The sequence below is a fragment of the Cryptomeria japonica genome, chromosome 8, assembly GCF_030272615.1.
Source record: "Cryptomeria japonica chromosome 8, Sugi_1.0, whole genome shotgun sequence".
Taxonomy (NCBI): domain Eukaryota; kingdom Viridiplantae; phylum Streptophyta; class Pinopsida; order Cupressales; family Cupressaceae; genus Cryptomeria; species Cryptomeria japonica.
Window position 1 is genome coordinate 245266293 of NC_081412.1, and position 21225 is coordinate 245287517.

Below are 21225 nucleotides of genomic sequence, written 5' to 3' on the forward strand. Positions count from 1 at the left end.
TTAAGTAGTACAAGAATTTGGGTGAACATTGCTGCCTGACCCCATTAGGGGCTTGTTGTGACCTTTTCACACATCGACCCATTGCAAATGGGGACCCCCTCTTTTTCTGCTTTCTGTATTGGTTAGTTTAGGGTTTTGGCAGCATAGTGGGCAAATTTGAGTTTCCCTGCTCGAGTCTCGGAGTTTTGATCATGCCTATTGTCGTTTAGGGTTTTTGAAGTTATAGGATCAAGCGCGTAAAGTTGAGATTTTAAATGATCCTAATTTTGTCCAAGTGTAGACCTTTTGAGCGTTAACATGTTTTTGAACGTCCACGTCGGTGAGTTTAAAGTGCTCAGGTGTTTTAGGACCTTTTGGAGTTGTTTTCTCCCTCCTAGGAAGTTATTCAACTTGATTTTGCACTTTATCCCGATAGGTTTCGTTTTGTTTCGCCTAAATTTTTGGTGAATTTGCCTAAGTCAAGATGAGTTTTATTGAGTTTTGAAGTTTCCTAGTGATTTTGAGTGGAAAAATCATCATTTTCCGGATGAAAATCCATATTCTAAGGGTTAAAAGGTCAAAATTCCACACTAGAGGTGCTTTTTCCCTCATAGTCTTGACTACCCATGATTTTTCCCACTCAAAATCTAGACTGGACATTGATTTCCCTTGGAATCCAGACATGCCTTATTTTTCCCCCATTCAAAATCCATACTAGGATCGATTTTCCCCCAAGAGGACTTTTGTGCTAAATGATGAAGTTTTAGTTGGAATTTTGATTCCAAACCCAAGTCGATTTTCCCCTAGACCCATTTTTGTGAAAGTTGATGAATTTTGATAGGGATTTTTATCCCTACTTGGATCGATTTTTCCCCAAAGGGGGATATTTTAATGATTTTTAATGATTTTTGTTGGGATTTTTATCCCAAGTTAAATCGATTTTCTCCATTGGTCATTTTGGATCTAAATTTTGAAATATTTGTAAATGAAGTGACCCACATTTAATTGTTTTTTAAAAAGTGCAACGATTATTAAAAAAAATAAAAACAATTAATAAATGATTTGCAATAAACATTAAATGAATTTTACCTTCTAGAAGCAAATTGTTTTTTTTGCTAGGCAAGTATAAGTACAAGTACAAGTTTTTTTAATACCACATTGCTTGTGTGGTGAAAGTTGATGGTGGAAGCAAGTTTAAAAGGAGAGATCCGAGCATTATTATATTATTATATTTGCCAAGTGTGTGATTGCAAACGGCAATTTTTCCTCCAGCTGGTGATTTTTGGTGAAGTGTCAAGTTGACACCATTGAGCTGCAAGTTCATTTTATTGTAATTTTTCCTCCATTCCCAGCCAAGGTGATTTGTTTGGCTGCCATTTGAGTGCGATTAAAGCTTCATTTTCAGACTTTTGCGATTTTTGGAGGAGGCCGATTTTTGTTTTGGAGGATTTTCACCTCTATTTTTGGTGATTCTCTTCACCATTTGAGGCCCCATTGTTGGAGGACTGCTGATAATTGTTTTCAGGTCTGATATTTTGCCATTGTTGAGTTTGTGTGACCTCCATTGTTGGCTGGTAATTAATTTTCAGACTTCAATTTTCATTGCCCAGCCAATCCCAACTTAGGCGATTTGCATTTGGAGGTGTTTTGTGGAGTTTTAGTTCATTTTCAGACCATTTGAATGCTGTTGCAGGTCTGAAACTCCATTGTAGGGGGGCTGTCTTCAGAAAATCTTCATCTTCAGCCACCTACCCACTTTGGTGATTTTGCTTGGAGCTCATTCCGTTGTCATTTTTTATCATTTTCAGGGATTTTTTATTACTTTGCAAGGTGCTTGTAAGTCTGAAATAATCCATTTTCAGACCTGTCCTTAGAAAATATTCTTTTTACCAGCCATACTTACATTCCTGGATATGATTGTTTTCATCATTGAAATCGATTTTCATCAAGTTTGTGCACATTTGGGTGATTGCAACATGTTTTTAGAGATTAATTTGTGAAGTTGCAGGTTGTCTTCAGATTTGCTGCCAGCCATTGTTGACTTCGGAAGGTGTCTTCAGACATAGTTTTGTGTGAAAACACAACCTTTCACACCTTTCCTTAGTCATTGTTTGATTTGGTGTACTCCTTTGCACCAAAATTTGAATAAATTTCCTAAGTATAAGGAGGTGTTTTCAGACTTTGGTCTGAAAATTGTTAATTTCAATGAATTTCATGAGGGTTTTATACCCTAACCTTGTCCCATTTTGCTAAAATTGTTGAAATCTATTTAAAATGTGGATTATTTTCCCGACTTCCATACCCAAACTCATCTAAATCATTAGGAAATCAGAAATTTTGTCAGGAACACTTTCCAAGGTTCTAACTTCTAGCTTCGTACAGGTATGATGTTGAAGTCCGGATTCAAGGAAAGGAGATAGCAACAAAAGATAGTTGAAGTCCGGACTCAAGGAAAGGAGGTTACAGACACGAACATGCATTTCCTAAACATGAGCCAGATGCGGCAGCATATGTTCAGAATTGGAAGCCAGATTCCTTCCCTGACTTATGTGAACATTATGAAGAGTGGCATTTATTAGACCGTTGGATTTCCGCAATCCATACAGTGTAGTGAGCTTATCCTGGAGTGTGCAAGATGTTATGATCCTCGCTCTCGAATGATCAAGACTCCTAAGGGTGCCATCATTGCCTACTTTGTTGAGGATGCGATTGTTGAGGTGTTTGGAATTCCACGAGGAGCGGACATGAAAGATATAACTAAGGATGAATATGAAGACCAATATAAGAAAACGATGGATGCGTGCAAGACCGTAGTGAACAAGGAGTGGATGATAGAGCCTAGGACTCATCATTCCAAGGCTCCCAAGACACTCATGTGCACAAACTTCAAAGAGGAATATAGTGATTTAGTATTCCTACTTAATCGAGTGATGGGGATGCCGCAGGGTGCAATATACGATGGATGGATGTTCTATTTCATCCAGGATTGTCTAAAATGAACATTGATAAATTGGTCCAGAATCATAAGTGACAATCTGGATTTTCATCTGAGGAGTGTGGAGTGGTCCAGATTATTCGCCATGACTTCCTATTTGGTGTACCTGCTTGCACGATTTATTACATACAAGGGATTGATATGCAGAGGTGAAGTTGAGGATGGACAAGGACAATTTAGGAGTTATGAGTGCTATCCATAGTTGAACATGTATCAAATTGAAGATTATAAGAGAGTGAATGATGTATTCACAATGTACATAACATGAATGTTGCAAGGTGGAGTCCACAGGAGGTTGTCCAAGGAGGCAACGAAGCTGATAGAAAAATATGGATCGTGGTATATACAGTTTCCCACTTTCACATACCTTAGGATTCATGGATTTCAATCCGAACCCTACATGCTTCCTAGATATCCTTCTGACAGAGTGATCTTGTTGGAAGTGGTGAGACAACTTCTGGAGTTTGATTCTATCGAGAAGGAAAAGTACAGAATGGGCATGCCATTTCCTATTTCAGTTGGGAAGACATTGGAGGTTTGCCAATCCGCCTTAGCAGCTAGCACAACAAGTGAGGAACTTGCATTCTATCGATTTGCAACATACAAGAGAAGAGAAAGTTTTGATCCAGATAAGAAAGTTGGAAGGATTAGGGGAGAAAAGTTCATATTGGTCCAACCTGATGGACGAGTAAGTGGTAAAGAGAAGAATGTGGTCCAAAATGTCAGTGGATTTCATGAGGAAGTGTGGACTTTTCCTCATTCCTGATCAAGTAATAGATGACAATATGAAAATGAAATGAAGAAGGCGATTCTATTGCCTAATTGGTCAAAACCAGAAGAAATAGATTTGAATGTATTGATGAGAGAGGTCTTGAGTTTCTCCTGAGCATGGGTGGATATTTAGACGAACAAATTAGTTGATATGGGTGTTACCTTCACTTATGAAAAGATGAAACCGGAGGAATCCTCCTTCAAGGATGATTAGAGGACTATCAGTGATATCAGGATTCATGCGGATGAGGAGAGTCAAGCTCCCAAGAGAAGGAAGAACACACCAGGACAAGTCAAGGTTAGAGGGAAGAAGATTGAGGAGGTTAAGAAGAAGAAGCAAAAGACTATCATTCCTTCGCCTATCATTCCTTCACCATCCTTCGGTGTCTCATCAATCAAGGAAGTTGAAGTACCAGAATAAAACAAAGGGACTGAGCAATGTTCCAACACGGTGATACTACTAGAGAATATTCAGGATTTACATGCCATAGCGACATCTGCTCCACCTAATGAGGATGATCATCGGCCGAGGTCCCCTACTGTCTTTTTGGATGTTAGTTTGGGAAATAATGTATACGATTTGACCAGGGATAATCCTGATGATGATGATGATGTTATCTCGGCATTGAGAGGGCTTGATCGAGAGATGTGTCTTGATGATGGTACGGAGATGGCTGCTATTCTTGATTGGTTGATGAGGAGTATGGAGAAAAGTAAGAAAATAATAGAGGCACAACCTATTGATGACATTGATGACTACTTAGCTAGGAGTAATAAGGAGAAAGAACCTAAGAGAGCTGAGATTTTGTCACACACAGCTAGAGATGAGACAGGAATGCGGATTGCGTAGGTGGCTGTTCCTATTGTAGGTGTGACGGATGACATTGCTACTCCCATGGATTTCCAGATCACTTCAGTTGCCCTTGGCCGTACTACAAGAGAGCAAGAATTTCAGGAGGTTGGTGATAACCTCAAGGCTATCAGTGTGAGATTGGATAGAGAAATTGAAGAAAAAGAAAAGTACAAAGAAGAGAATATCAGACTTAGAGAGTACATTGCAGGGATAAGGCGTGAGAACCCCACCCTTATTTCCCCTATTGCAATTGATCGTGGACTACATTCACATTATGAGGCAACAAGAGATACACTCTCGGAGGTGGAGAAATGGATTGAAAATACAAAGAGACAGGCAGATGATTTCCTTACTCAATTTGTCCAGGCATTTAATAGGACAATAGGGCTCATATTTAGAATACAGTATTTGGAGGGAGTTTGGGAAGAATTCCGACCTATCCAGGAGAAGACTATTCCACGCCTCAGAGCTTTGAAGAGGATTCCTAAGTCCACATTGGTCAGGGAGAATGTTGTGCACAATGGAGATAGATATGATTTCCATGGCTGGTATTGTTCATTAGCCATGAAGAAATCAACTTATGAGAGTGCACAACTGAGTTGTGCAGAGATGGAAGGATCAATTCATGATATTCAGTTGAAGATCCTTGCTTCAATTGAGGAGTTATTGGGGGTTGATATTAGTGAGGCCAGTGGTTTACACTTAGCAGAATTAAGAGACAAAATGAAATTCATGTATTTCAATTAGTTGGACTCTTTGAAGAAGAGTCAGATAGATGATCTGGTCTCTTTGTTGATTCATGTTCATAATTCGTAGAAGCTTATGCCAGATTGGGAGAACACTTTGGATGCTTGCTCAGATGCATTGGACGTGATTGATTTACAAAAGGATACCTTACCCAACATTTCCATGGAGGAGTTAGATTCTGTATTGGATAGATTCTTGGAGTATGCTAGGAGAGATAGAGAGATACATGATGAAATCTTCTAGAAGATTCCCTATTTGATGACTAGGTATCTTTCTACTGGGCCATTTGTTGGTGGCTCCATTTTTGGTGTAAACCCTAATTAGGGCAACTCTAGGGTTTTGTTGGCATGATCTTGGCCCTTGATTTAGTATTAATCTTGGCCATCCATTTTGTATGAGACTCTATATATACCTCATTGCCTCTCATTTGTAAGAGAGTTTTTGTAGAATTGTTGGTATATGCTACAACTATTTGAATATTAATCATTGTTCGACTTGATGGTGATTTTGTCTTTCAAGTGTTATTTTGCATTCAAGGTTCTCAATTCGTCCAAGTTAGATTAGAATTTGCTTTCAATGTTTGTTAGATTGAATGAAAGAATTGTTGAGTATATTTGTGTGGAATCTATGAATCTATACCACTAGCCTCTTGCTGATTGTAAGTGTGCCGTGCATGGTCAACTGGAAATTTATGCAAACTTAACTTCGATTACTACATATCCATTGTTATGCATCAACTTGGATGGTCTCAGTGCTTGATGGTAATAGTTTGAAAATCTATGAAGTATACCCTAGATGATTGCACTAAGCTCGTGTCAAAATCTGTTCGACTTGATGGTGAGACCTTGCCTAGTTTGATTCCACTAAATTTGCTCATCATTTCCTACATTCGTAGGCTTAGAATAGATTTCCTGAACCCTATTCCCTTTTGCCATTTTTTAGAAAGTCTTGAGTCCAGAACTACATTGCCATATCCTAAGTTATCAGCACACTCATTCCACACATTCATGATAAATGAAGGTAATCCGAACAATTGTGTAAGTCCCCAAGTGAAAACAACAATTCACATCGACCATTGAGTTACCCTGGAATCATTTTAGTTGATCTTACCCTTAGCATCTGAGGTGATTTTGTTCAAGAGAGTGTAAATTACTTTGGTATTTTATTCTGAATGTTATGTGCGTAAAACACACATCAACAGGGCTCTTCTCTGAAACATCCAGCAATTGCCACCCCCCGATGTCCCTAAGTCAAGGTGCTTGTTATCCCTTGTGTCCAAAACCAATCTCTTGCATCTCCCACCCCCTTGTTCTAAAACTCTATGTAACTATACTTTGCACCTATCCTAGGTGGAAAAATGCATCACTCAAACCCAAGTGGACAGCTCGCTCTTGCAACATTAGGAAGAAATCTTATATGTTTTGGTCAAAAGTTTGAGATGGTCTAGCGAATGTGAATGTGAACCTTGCACTTTTGAATAAACCTTGCCACCTCGAGACAAAGTGAAGGAAAATATTTATGTCAGCCCACTTTCCACCTCTTCTTGCTCACTAATGTTGCTTATATCCTATTCAAAGCTTGCCCTTTTTTTAACAATGAATGGCTGCAATGTTTATTAGTGTGTGAAATGTTAGTTTGAAGACTAAATCTTTGACATGAATGACCTTGCAACTTGACTTGGAAAACATACGTTGAATTTGTTTCAAACACAATGACTATGTCCTTGATGACAAACGGAAAGACTAAATATGAACATTGAGTTTTGTAGGGTGCAACACATTGTATGATATTGTTTAATTCTTTTTTTCTTTTGTTATGAGCTTGTTTAGTAGTTCACTAACTTGAGGAGTCTGTTGTAAGTGCATAGAAATCTCTAAAACTTGTATGTAAACTTTTTGTTGACACAAATGCCATCTAATGCATTTGTGCTTACTTTTTAGTTAGTGTAACAAAGAGTTACTGTTCTCCAAGATGGAGTTTTTCACCTAGAAGTGACTTTTCTTGTGAGTTCTAATTTGTAGTTGATATTCATGTTTATTGCTGCATTTCATTTGTGGAGAAATTTGTTCTATATAATTTGCACATTTTAATATTGTTTATACATCCTTTGTGAGTAATGTAGGTGCAACTTAGTGGTTTGTTGAGTTATTTTCAATAAATATGTCTGTTTGGCAAGGAGAAAGTATGATATAGCCACCATTTTAATTTATCACTTTTCATGGAGTAGTCACCTACCACTCAGGTTGTGTGGTGAAGGACAAGTTTTTTTTCGGCCTAGAGATAGTTATAAATAAATATGAAGGCTAGTGGTTTGAAGGCAAGGCGTAAGGAAATGTATGTACAAATATGTGATATTGAGAGTGCTACATTTGATTGGGAAAAACCTAGGAAGGCACAATATTCACATGGGAGGTGACATATTGGAGGAAGTGATGATGAGGATTATCACATGGATGTATTGGTTGGAAGTTACAAGGCTGACTTCAGTTGAAGGCAGATTAGAGTATTTCTAGACCAGTGCCCAATTCCAGAACCTACCATTGAAGTTGCTGGCATAGAACATGACAAAAGCACTCCATATTATCCACTCTGCATTACATAGTGGAGGCATTTACTAAAATATTGGCCAATATTTTTATAAATATTTCCGGTGTTGGTAGAAATGATCGAGATGCATGTGTTCTTGTAGTGTTATGGGCATATAGAATGACACCAAATAAAGTGAGATGATACATTCCATTTCAATTGGTGTATTGAAGAGAGGCTGTTATGGTAGTTTGGTTATTGATGCCAAGTCTGTGCATTGCATAATACAATACAATTTATTACTTAATCCTATGAGGAGAGATGTCAAATATATTTTATCTATACTGATATCAGTAACATCTCTTAGAAAACCCTTAGAAATCCTCTTGAGGAAAGCTTAGCTCTAAAGCACTAAAACCAATGTTTTCCCAACAACCAAATAGTTGCAATATGATATTGAGCTCTAAGCCTTGATAGGAGATAAACATTTTGAATCAAGGAGGAAATCATGCAAGATATGGCCTTCATCAGTAGCAGAGAACAATTATTTTTGCATCCATCATGAGATTGATCTTAAGAGAAATTGATGTTCTTATACCTCATTTCATTCTCCTCAGAACCTCTCAACCAGCAACTCAAGCCTATAGGTGTGTACACTAAATTTCAATCACAATGAGCATCTACAAGATGCTTTCTTATCTCCATTCCAAATTTTCTATTTATAGGTAAGAAAGCAACAAAAATTGAAATATTTACAAATTTTCTAGCAACCCTTGATTAATGCACCCAAATGACACATCCAATGTGGATGCCCAAGTTTGACTCTAGGATCGAAAGTCATTGCAACCTCATAGGCAATCCATATGCTTTGTCCAATCCAAGTGCCCAAGATGACTCGTGTTAATGTGATACCACATAAAATGCTCTTTACAAGATATCCAATAATTAAGTGCTTTTGCCTGATTTGCTTTCCACATTTAATTCATTTGCTTGGCGTGCCTAACACATTAAATCATGAGCCCAGTAAGCCAAGCTAACTAAATCATCATCCCTATTATTAAATGCATTTCCCCAATGTTAATGTTTGCGTACACTTCAGGAGATTTTATTTATTTCTCCGATGGTTGTCTTTCCGTTTTGCCATTCCTTATTTCTTGTTCGGCGATTAGCTGGTAGTATTCTGTCTCCGTATTGTGTATGTGCTGGCAGCGTTTATTCCATTGTGGATTTCATCCGTTGAAGTTCTTTGGCTCTGTGTATGTCGGTTGTGTAACAGACATCTTCTTTTGGTGTTTGGCCTTCCGTCTTTCTTCTTCGTGAGCTATATCAGGTCGTGATATGTTTTATATATAGGCCGAGGAATGTGAAGTTTAATATGATTGATATTCTGATGTATTTGACGATTATTGATGAAAAGCTCAGGACTTTGCTGCTGTGACCTTGCATCATCTTCAGTCTTCTGATATAATTATTATGTTCAGCTGAGATCATCCGTGTGTGAGGATTTGATCTCTTAAGCTCTGTACAAAATTTGTGCTTTCAATAAAATATTTTTTTGTGGCTGGGTTTTTCACCCTCAGGTGGAGGGTTTTCCCAGGATAAATTCTGTGCATCTTGTTCTTGTGAGATTTTCTAAGTTTCAGATTTCTGTGTCTTATGTTTCTGGTTCTAACATTAACACCCAATATGCTTACTGTGCTAAATGCATTTCTAATGTCTCATACAACAACTACCAAGATAAATATTGTGCTCGCTAAAGTTTGGCCCCCCACCTTAGTGCAGTCTAGATCTGGGTGCCTAGTTAAAGATCCTGACTTAGGAGCGTAAACAATTTTTTGACACATTTAACATGAGATGGAAACAACAAACTTATATTAATTCTGAAAATCAACAAAAAAATGCTGTCCTATGCATTCTAACTCATTTTTACATGCTAAAAAGACTTGCAACCAAGTTGGAGCCGAAGAAAACATTTTGAGTAGGGTTTGAAGGTGCAACTGGGTAAAATCAGCATCAGTGAGCAGTGAGGAGTGAGGTAGCAACACCCTGAACATTATTCGAGCACGGTTCAGGTTTGTCATTATTTTGGTTGACTTGAGAAGTTTTTTATAGTGCTTTTGATTGAGATAGAGGAAAGCAGTATAGTTATCTGTAGTTGTTGGCAGTGTACAAGAAAGATTTAGTAGAAGTTGAATGGTGAATGAGCTGATAACATGTTTTAACTGCTAATTTCTTATTTGGTAACTGAAATCTGACCTTAATTATTTTGATCCATTATGATTAGGCTAAAAGTAGTCCAGCTTAAGTTTTCATTATTCCTAAGAGTTTTGAGACTGTCAATGTGAAGATATTTGTAAATGTTTGCACAAGTTTTGAAGTAATTAACTTCAAACCCCTTTTTACTATTAAATATCACATTCTTCTAAAGCTTTTTTTTCTTTTCATTCATGAAGTGTGAAAACTTTATGCTACTAATAGAAAAAAAATTGGGTGGGTTTTGAAGGCTTTAAGTACTAGACTTCAACCAGGATTGGAGCAACAAGTGGTCCTTCCACGAGACTCTTATCTTCAGGTAGTGTGTTACTGTTACACATCATGGTTCATAGTCTTATATTTAATGTTTGGATTATTGGTCTATATAGCTGCTGTCATTTTATGCTTATTAAGGTTTCATGATTGACATTTTGATAGTGAATTATTTAACTGCTTGATTTAGCTTTGTAGCGTAACAACACATTGTTCCTGACATAGATCATATTTTTTGTAGGGTTATTTTAGTAACATATCCGAGTACCTTCGAGTTGGGCCTCCAGTTTACTTTGTTGTAAAGAACTACAATTACAGGTACACTATTAGCCACTAATATCTTGCTTCTAAAATGGTAGTATGTTGTTCGATTTATGTTTTGGATCCTTGGCCACTATTTGTTGTTCATGTTTATGTTCGCTTATCACCTCATAGATTTTGTATTAGAGGTGCATTATTAGACCCTTTTTTTTTCAAGTAGTGATATCAAGGACGAACTAATGCAACAGCATAACATGATGGCATCATGGTTTAATGTTATAGTTAGTCAAGCAAGAAGGAAACTGTATAATGATCTTTGACGTCAAATTAGAACAAAGTATCAGTTTTAGTATATTGCATTAAATAGTCATAATGTTGTTTGGTGGCCTAGGTAAAAACTTTTAACAATTATTAGAAAAGAAAAAACAATTTATTGTGATTGATCTGAATTAAGCTGGTAATTGACGAGACAATACACTAGTTGAGCAACTTAATGTATACATAGAAATTGTTCAAAACTCAAACAAAACAAGGTTTACAATCATTGAATAGCCAAATAATGTATTTTATTTTGATTGAGAGCAGTTATAGAAAATGGACAAATTCTATAGGAGGGATGTATTTCTTCTAGTCTGATTACATGCTGCAAATGTGCCCATCATATAACATTTTTAACAAGAAATTGAAAACTTACTAAAAGTAGTAAATGAAGTTTTTTGGTGAGAGTTGGATGGTCACCCCATTTATTAGTGACGTGTGTACTTTTTGGAAGTTGAAATGAACTACTTGGAAAGGTCCAACAGAATTTTATTAAATGCCCTAGTTTCTCCCTAATCACAAATCCAAGTAAAACAAGAAATAGACTATGGTCAGTGATGCCATTTACCTGTTTGAGATCTTGCAAACATGTTATGAAACCATTGAAACATAATCATAAAGTAGACCTCTCCTATTAAAAACATAAACTTAATTCAAAGCATAGAACTTTCCAACTAGGGTTACGAACATTAATCAAATCATAAAATACAACTTATTTATTGATGAAATTCAACCATAGCGGAGTTAGGATAAGGTGGTGTGTTAGGGTGCTTGAATGATCCTCTACCCTAGGCCCAAGAGTGGATATACCATCCCTCTTGGCCTCATGTGGCTCTTGCCATTCATATGAGGGGGTGTACCTAGTGAGGAGTCCTATGGTCGATCCCCTTACCTTAATACCTTTATCCTTCTCCCTATGATTGGGATTCCTAAATCCAAGGGTCAGCCATGGTAGGGTTTTGGGAAACTACAATAGGGTGTCCCGAAAGTCCCTCCCTCCTAAGCCCAAGTGCAACACCCCTTGCGCTCCTTTGGCCTAATGGGATTGCTAGTCACCACCACTAGGTGGCATACTTAGGCGAGGACCTCATAACTGTTTCCCCTCGTTGTATTCCCTTAATATCCTATATAGGTGTCCATCTATTTCCCTCCCAGCCACCAACTTTTAGGCTCCTTGCGTATGAACCACCCTTGCATGCAGGGTGGATGATGATTGGTTCTCGCTGAACCACCCCTGCAGGGTGGAGTGGTACTCTGCATGGAGGGGTGTTAGGAGGCACTCCGTTTAGAATCATAAATATATATAAAGAAATCACATAGCAATTTCAGATTCTCATATTGCATACATATTGTTCATAATAGAATAATTATCTATAAGATTCATTATACTGTCTTAGTCTTTCATATTGAATTCACAATTATAATATTGGCTTCTGTATGTCTGAAATCTGGTGATCTGTATCTGATCTGCCCCTTGTCGATGCTTATTGAATCTGTATTTCTTTTCTCATCCTTGATTATGTTCATTTTCTATCAGAAGACTCTCCTCTTATATCCCTTAAGGCAGATGAAGGGGTATGACCCTTATCAAGGGTCTCTTATTGTTAAAAGGAGGCGTCTCTTATTGGTACGGTTTGTTTCTTCTCCTAATCACAGCATTAGTTAGACACTATTCTTTTAGCAATCGTCTTTGTCTAATATGCAAATCGGGGTATTTATGCTTCCCAACATAATCCTTGTTTTACTAATGCAAGCGTTGGCCAATTGCATATAATGCTTTGCTGTTATTCTAAAGTAAGCATTATTGTTTTGATTGCTTTGTAGTATTAAGTCAGATAATTACTACTTTATCGCTGCCTGTAGTAATAAAATCACTGCTCATACATTAATCTCTTATCATAAGCCAATTTAATTAACCTGAAAATTGTTTTTTAAATTGGTTCTGTCTATGTTCATGCTGGGTTCAGATGAAATTGAGGAAGGCTTATGGCGGGGACATGACAGAAGGTAGAATCTTTGTGCATGTCATATGACCATGCTGTTCACTTGGGAAGATTTCTTACTAGAAGAATAATTGGAAGCCCTTGCTGAATCAACATTGAACTTTGTAGTGTTAGTAAGAGGAAAAGTGGAAATATAGTGCATGTCTTGTGACTACATTGTTTATTCCACAATATGTGCAAATTAGGCACTTGAGTATGAACAAGTGGTGAAGTTGCTAAAGGTCTTGGAATCTTAGTAGATGTTGAATGACTATATGATATATGCCACAAGCAACACACATTGATGGTGTGAGTATTGTAAATATTATTGATTAAACTGATTGAATGCAAGAGGGGATGAAAGGCTCCTTTTAAAGAAGATTACAAGACAATCTTTCCATAACGTAAACGATTGAAAATAGAAACATGAAAGAAATTTTCTAAAAAGAAACTGAACAACCAAGAAGAAAAATATAAACTACTTAAACGACTAAATGACCATTAAATACAATATAATAATTACTTTAATACCCTCCCTTAATGGTCATTCTCTAACTATTCTATAGAAGACTAGACAAAATCTGCAAGTCATTTGGCCATTAATGCATAGAAGGCTGTCTCCTTCTCGTCAAAACGCATTGCAACATGAGCCTGCTGTTGAGACTCTCCCTGGTTGGATTTCTGATCAGCCAACCGCTTTTTGCAGAACCTATGGATTTGATCAAGCTTACCACAATAGTAACATGTGATATTCTTCTTGAAACCCTCTTCAAATTTGCTTTGTCCTTTCTACTAAGTGGACTCGCCTTTGCCTTTGTCCTTGGCTGTAAACGCTTGTTCCACCCTGGCTGTGTCACTATTGCTACCAAATTGTTGTCTCCACCTGGCTTGCTGCAAGATCTTATTGCATAGCTCATCAAACTTCAGGTCAACATTAGTGGATGTAATGTCGAGAGTTTCGAAGAAGTGCTCAAAGGAACGTGGTAAGCTTTTTAGCATAATAACCACCATATCCTCTTCTTCCATCTTGCAACCAATGACCTATAGTTGATTGTGAATGTCCTTGATCTTCATAAGGTGCTGCTGCAAGGACATCTTGTCGTCCATCATGATTGAGAACATGTTCTTAAGGAAGCAAGCTTTACCTTTATCTGATGTCTTGTGCAGATCCTTAGGTGTCTAGATTTCATTAGCAGTCTTGCCTGACGACACTTCTGGAAGCATCTCATCGGTGATTGATAATTTCAACAACATAACCGCTTTTTGGTTACGTTCATCAATCTTGTCCTCGTCTGTGCCTGCCACTGTGGGGGGAGTATACGTACCCAAATTAATTTGGTGTAGGCATTAGTACTAAAAAAAGAGCATCCTCTCCTTCCAAGTATTGTAATTCTTTCCGTTGAAGCATTGATTGCCTTCCAACATGATGTTGGTAAATGACGACATCCCTCTCGCTGTCCAACGAGGTCAACTTCCCACAAAACTTAAAGGTTTGATTTTTTTGTCAAAAACCAGTAAAAAGCCTTCAGCGATCAGATGGCATGAATTTCTAGGCAAGCAGCCCAGAAATTTGAAAACATGATTTTATTGCAAAAATCAGTCAAAAACAAAACCCATGATTTCTGAAAAAAATGGAATTTTTTTTTGCACAAATTCCCAGGTTTGAAACCCTAGGTGCTGAAAATTGTTGGAAACCCACGATTTTTACTAAAAAAAGTGCAAAAACGAAAAACAGATGTTTGAAACACAAACCAAAAAATGTTGCTGGGAAAACCCTAGGCAGACAAAATGAACCCATGATTTTTAGAAAATTGTGCAAAAAAAACGCCCTCCCACATGGAATAAAAAATCAGCATCACAGGAAAACACACGATCAGAAAAACACAGTCACACAGCCTTGTGTGAGCAGAAGAAAGACACACGAAGACCCGGTGTGAGCAAATAGACTAACAGAGACTTTGCGCGAAACTTGCAGCTCCAAAAAACTTTTCGTGCAAGAAATCATGGGGACAGAGAAATTACAGGCAGAAAACCTTTGCGTGAAAAAATGGTGGGTTGCGGTGCCTAGAAAACCCTCATACTAGACTTCAGAAAAACCCTTAAGTCTTGTGGAAAAAGAAGATCTGTCACGAGCAGAACACACGTCCAAATTGCTAGGTGGTGTGGGGAAAAAAAAGAACAGGCTGCAGAAAAAACACCAAATCCGCCGCCATTACGATTTTCAACCTCAAAACATGCGCCCATGAACAGAAAAAATCTGCGAAAAACCTTTACGATTTTTTTTAGGAAATTGAGTTTCTAATGTGCATTAATAATCCTTTGTTGGTTGGCACTTGGCACACAAATGTCAGTGTAATCATGAATGCCTCATTACCATGTTTTTTCAATTCCACATCTGACAGATTAATGGTACGTGAAATATTTTGATCACTTGTATGAGATACTAACTTCAAAGAATGGCCTCTTAGAGGAGAGTATCATGCCTTATGATAATAATTCACAAGATGAGACCTAATGTATTCATATTGATATCATTTGATAGTTTTTTGGCAGTTATATTGTTAATTGGAGATGAGAACTAAGCCTATAGCTGATTGTAATAATCACCCCTTAATTTGTTTTTGAAATTTTCTGATAATGAAACAACAAGTGCCAAGTAAATGAACATGCAAAGTTTTCTTCGCTGTCATAAAAATTCTGTTATTGAGTTTTCAGTGGTTTGCTCAATTGCTGTTCATATATCTTAGAAAATTTTGAACACAAGATTGATATTTCAATACATGAAAGAGTTAAATATAAGAATCATATTACAAGTGCATTGAAAATGAGCATAGCTTATAACATTGAAGTCTGATATAGCTGGAAAATTCACAGTTAGAGAGCTGCTAGCTATTGCAGGGTCAAACAATCAAGCATCTTCTCAGAACTCCTCTAAACCTGCAAGGTCTGCTCCTACTAAACATCAAGAAACCCTTCATACTCGCTCAGCTCCTCCAAATCAGTATCCAACCAACAAGGAATACAAAACCAAGAGTCTATGATGAGTTCCAGTCATAAACCACTGATGTGGATTTGTGGAAACAAGGGTAGCAGCCTTTCAAAACATCCAAACGTTCAATTAACCATTGTCCCAACCTGGTTAACAACTGCAAGTGTCTCTCACGAGTCCGGGCCAATATTGGAGATGCAAACCTTGAAACAACCCAGAGTTAACATTTATAAACCCTCACATCATGCTGAAGTCCTTCTATAGCTTGCAGCAAGTGTATGGACCCCCTTGAAAAAATTATGCCAGCAATAAACACCTGAAAATATATTACCAAAATGACTGCCCAGCAAGGGCACAATTAACCTAGATGCTCCTTATTGAATTCAACCCTAAGTTGGAACCTTCTCAACCAATTTTGGATGTATGACCTCTTCTTGGTGTGGTATGGCCCAGTAAAGAACTATGCGGTAGACACTCCAGAAAAGCATTAAATCTCTGCAAAAAATCAACAACACAATTTCCAAAAAATCAGAAATAAAAAAAATTCAAATATCGGCATTCTCGGAAAACCTTGATTGCCAAAACTCAGTGAAAACAAGGGTGATTCCTGTGGGAAATCACGCCAACCAGTTAGAGAATCCCTCTCAGATCCAAAAGTAGTGATTTGGTGAAGGATCTTTTTGTTCTCGATCAATCCTTGGAAAAACTCTCTATTCAATCTAACAACATCCTATTATGTGTGCAATTCTGAATGAATCCAAGTGAGAGCCCAAATCCTCCTTTTATAGAGTTGGAGGGAAAAAAGAGCAATTTTAAATTCAAAATAATTATTTTTCCTCTAATGGCCTTTTTGAATATTTATAAACAACTAGAGTTAAAGTTCCCCTTGCCTAGGCACCACTTGAGGGGACATAACATTACTTTATTAAATATAATACCAAAGTAAAATGAATAAATATTAACATTACAACTTTAGTGCATACTTTAAATATTTCCAAGTAAATTGTGAAAAACACTGCCAAGGTAGTAGAAATTGAAACTGATCACATCATGAGGTAATTGAAGCTGAGGAATGGTGCAGGATGCTAAAACGAGAACTCTCTAAAAATAGGTTTGTTCATTAAGAAGTGTGATAACAACTCAGAAGGCCCAAAATGCTTCAGAGAGCATTGCAGCAAATTAGAACAACTGAGAACCACACTGCTGACAGAAACCAAGAAAAACTGAAACTGAGCTCTCCAAGAATGCTGAAGTTCCCTAACCACCAGCAATTAGCCTATGGGAAATTTGAGATAGGTTAATGGTCACAACTGCCGACTAGGCCTGAGAAGGGGACGTTACACTGATTGACAGACGTTTGAGAGTGAAATTAAAATTTAATTGCATTAATTTGTATTCAATTTTTACCTTTAAGCCACACTATGCTGAGAGTTCTTGGAGTCCTCCCTTGAACTTTCTTGTGCTTGAAATCTTTGCTTGTGTTTACTATTACTTTTTTTAGGATATTAATATGTTTCTTTTTATTTTTATTTTTATGACCATGTTTATTTGACATTGGACTGTAATTGGTAACCTGAATAATGTGGGGTACAAAATTTAATTACACCATGGATTTGTTAGATGTCATATGTGCTCCTTGGGCTTATACCGATTTGTATATCATTTGTTAAATATTAATTTTGGTTGTTTTAGGATATTGAGATAGTTTGTTATTTGTGATATTATGCTGTTTTTTTTGGAGATAAAAGGATTATTGGTCATTGGGGCATAGTGCTGTGGTAAAGTCACTTCATTGGTGAGGTGATCGCCAAGGTTCAAATCGTATTGGGCCGCTGAGCTTGAAGGCCTTGTGCCTTTGCTGGGCTGTTGAGCTTGCAGGTTTGAACAAGTGAAGTGTGTTAATGGGGAAAGATGGTCCCCTAGAAGTGGCCTAAGTGGGAAGAAATCCTCCGCAAGTGGTCTCTCTGGGCCTGGACTAAGCTAAAAACTTTGGTTTCGCCAAACCAAAAAAAAAAAGACTATTGGCAGCCCAAACAATTCAAATATATGCTCGTGGCTCTAACCTGACCACATGTAATATTTAGAATTTACTTGTGTTAACGATCGCATTATGGTAAGTGATTTTTTATAGATTGCTAGTTTGGTGACCCTTATATTTTTCTTAGTTTGACAAAAAAAGGTGGTTGTTGAGAGTAGTATTTCAGTCTATTGTCTACTTAAGCTTTTGTAGAATGAAATATAAATTTTTGTGTTTTTATCTCTGTTGGATATGAGAGAATGACTTGCAGCCCTAATTATCCAGGTATATGCCTGTAGTTCTAACTTGTTTCCATTTAATATATAGATTGGACTTGTGTTAATGATTATGCTATGGTAATTGATGTTTCATCGATTGCTACTTTGATGACCTTCATACTATGTTTGACAAAATAGGTAGTTGCTGAGAGTAATCTTTGGGTCTATTGGTTACTTGAACTTTTCTAAAACCATAGATTTTTGTGCTCCAAGTTTGTTATGACAAATTATTTCCAATCCATAATAAATGGCATAAGTTGATCCAAAATTCATGGTTTTAGTTTCCAGTTTCTTTATTTTTAGTTTACTTTCTAGTTTGTATGGAAGTGGTTGAAGTATTTGTTTGGAACTTTGCTTTTAGAGTTTGTAATCTGGGTTGAGAAATGATAATTAACATCTGATTTTCTTATTTTTGGTGCATTCCAGTTTGGAATCAAATGATACAAATTTGCTATGTTCTATCAGTCAATGTGAATCAAATTCCCTCTTAAATGAGGTAAGCTGCTTTGTTGCCAATAAGTTACAGTGACATTACAAAAGAGGACATGTTTTTTTCTTTCTTAAATAGATGAAGCATGTCTCTTGTTTCATACTTTTAGTTTTGCCTTAAAATTTGGAATAGATGAATGCAATTAGGCTCTTCTGACTTGCCATTGTTTATTGTGCTCTTCTTTAGTTTATGTCGAAAAAAGTTATCTTTAGTTTGGCCTGTTTTAAACTTTCTATCATTACTTTGTTAGTGGATTCATAGTGTGGAATATGGACCTATCCAGACTCAATACAGATCGTTTCCCAAGTTTAGCAAGGGTCCTGCTGTGTCGTTTTCCAATGTAATTACCAACATCAAACATCCCCTTTGACAAGGCTGACAATCACTGAGAAAGTTGGAGCTAACTTCAGAGCTGAAGTAACGTAAATGGGGACATTACATTTCATCCTTTGATCTCTTGGAAACCAAAGGTGTTTTGTTCTTGAATCTGCAAATCCAAAGTTTTTCTTCGTTGAATTTATATTTGAAGTCTCAACCTAAGACAGAAGTATGCAAATTGATAGTTGTGTTCAGGGCCAGACAATTACTTTATTTTATAGTAGTTGAACGGCACCAATTCCAACACCCCATTTCTAGTTTAAAAAAATAACAGTTAATGAGTGAATGAAAGATTTAATGACGTCCACAAGACTAAACAGTCTATGGACCGAGGCCAGCAGCTTTAGTTTATCTTCAGATTAATCCTGTCTTCTTCAAATAACTGGTGCATGTCCACCTTCAAGCCATTTTCGTACTGACTATGGATATCCTCATAAAGTGGGCAGTCCATGATAAGTGTTATTCTATTTACACCGCCCTCTTATTGCAGAATATGCAAGCTCTTACCTTCTATGGCACACTTTGTCTTGTAACTCATTAATTGCTTGTCATTGAAGCTATTATGATGAAGTTGCCAAGTGCCTCAAGGGTCATAAGGCTGGGGTTACATGGAGGGGGGATTCCTAAAAAATAGAGCTGGTTTTGCTGAGATTTTTAAGGAATATTTTAAAGATGACATTCCCATGAATTTTGTGCTGCACTTCAGCTTAAAAATTGGAGCATCCTAAATTTAAGGATGCTGACAGTCTCATGAACTTTGTAGTGCAGATCAGCTTAAAAATAGAGCTGGTTTTGCTGAGATTTTTAAGGAATATTTTAAAGCTGACGTTCCCATGAATTTTGTGCTGCACTTCAGCTTAAAAATTTAAGCTCCTAAATTTAAGTATGTTGACAGTCTCATGAACTTTGTAGTGCAGATCAGCTTGAGTTTAAATTCCTAATTTTAAGTAAGTTGGTGGTAAATAAATTTAGTTTTTCCTCTAAAATTCAGATTATGGACAAATGGCATAAAATACTCCTAAGTGGGTGGGGAAATTTTTAGCCCCACCCTATTTTCACTAGCTTAAATTTATTAGCCTAAAAAGTAGGGGCTCCTATTTTTCAGGAAGAAATTCCAAATAATCGCTAAGCAAAAAAATAATTTCTTCATGGGACCACCTCTTCCTTAAAAATAGACCTTAAGCCCCCTCTATGGGACCCCTGCCTAACACTCTTCTATGAAAACTCACTCTATAATATACTAAAACTAAATATTATTTGAGAATGATTTTTTTGTTTTTACTTATATTTTCCGAATGCTTGGCCCCTTATTTAAAAATAATTTAAGATTCTTTTTGGAAAATAAGGATTGGGTCTACATTAGCTAAACTAATTTAAAAGTTACATTACAATTTCACCATTCTTGAAATTCTTGCCCACAAGCTGTGTAGTGCTGGATGTCCTAGTATCTTTGGCTCTTCCCAAACAACAATGGTTTTCTCTGTTTCTTCTATATGTATCTGTAGATGATGTTGGGGGGTGATTATGATGGAATTAGAGCTTGTAATGGCCCCAATTATCTCCAAATTATGAATACCCAAATTTTGCCCTAGATCAAAATTTTTAATTGAAACAAGGTAGGGTTAGATATACCTTTTACTTAGATTGAGGCCCTGCAAACAAGTTAGGGATCATTTCATAATCATAATTCATAAAATAGATCTCTTTAATTAGAAATCAGCAATTCTATATTAGAAATATAGATCTGATCACAAGATTGCTTAACTAGTTTGAGAAGGCTCAACCATAGAAGAGCTAAGATAGGATTACTTGCTAGGGTGCCCTAGAGATCCTCTACCCTAGGCCCAAGGGCTGATCGTATCCCTCCCTTAGCCTCATGTGGTTCGTGCCATCCATATGAGGTGGAGTACCTTGTGAGGTGTCCTATAACCATTCCCCTCGATCTTGCTACCCCTATCCTTCTTCTTATGATTGAACATTCTTAAATCATTTACCATGATATGGGGAGCATTCACAATAGGGTGCCCTAGAAGTTCATCCTTCCTAAGCCCAAAGGCAGTACCCTTTGTACCCCTTTGGCCTCATTTGACTCCTTGGTCATATACCATGAGGTGG

The 21225-nt window shown here is 37.0% G+C and overlaps 1 protein-coding gene across 1 annotated transcript in view; it reads left to right on the top strand.

The window, feature by feature from the left end:
• LOC131049953 (uncharacterized) overlaps window positions 1-21225 on the top strand; it is a 245830-nt gene that overhangs the window by 138279 nt on the left and 86326 nt on the right. Inside the window, exons 25-27 of the mRNA XM_057984065.2 lie at window positions 10375-10443; window positions 10639-10715; window positions 18669-18738. Coding sequence (XP_057840048.2) covers window positions 10375-10443; window positions 10639-10715; window positions 18669-18738 — 216 coding nt within the window. The remainder of the gene's footprint in view (window positions 1-10374; window positions 10444-10638; window positions 10716-18668; window positions 18739-21225) is intronic.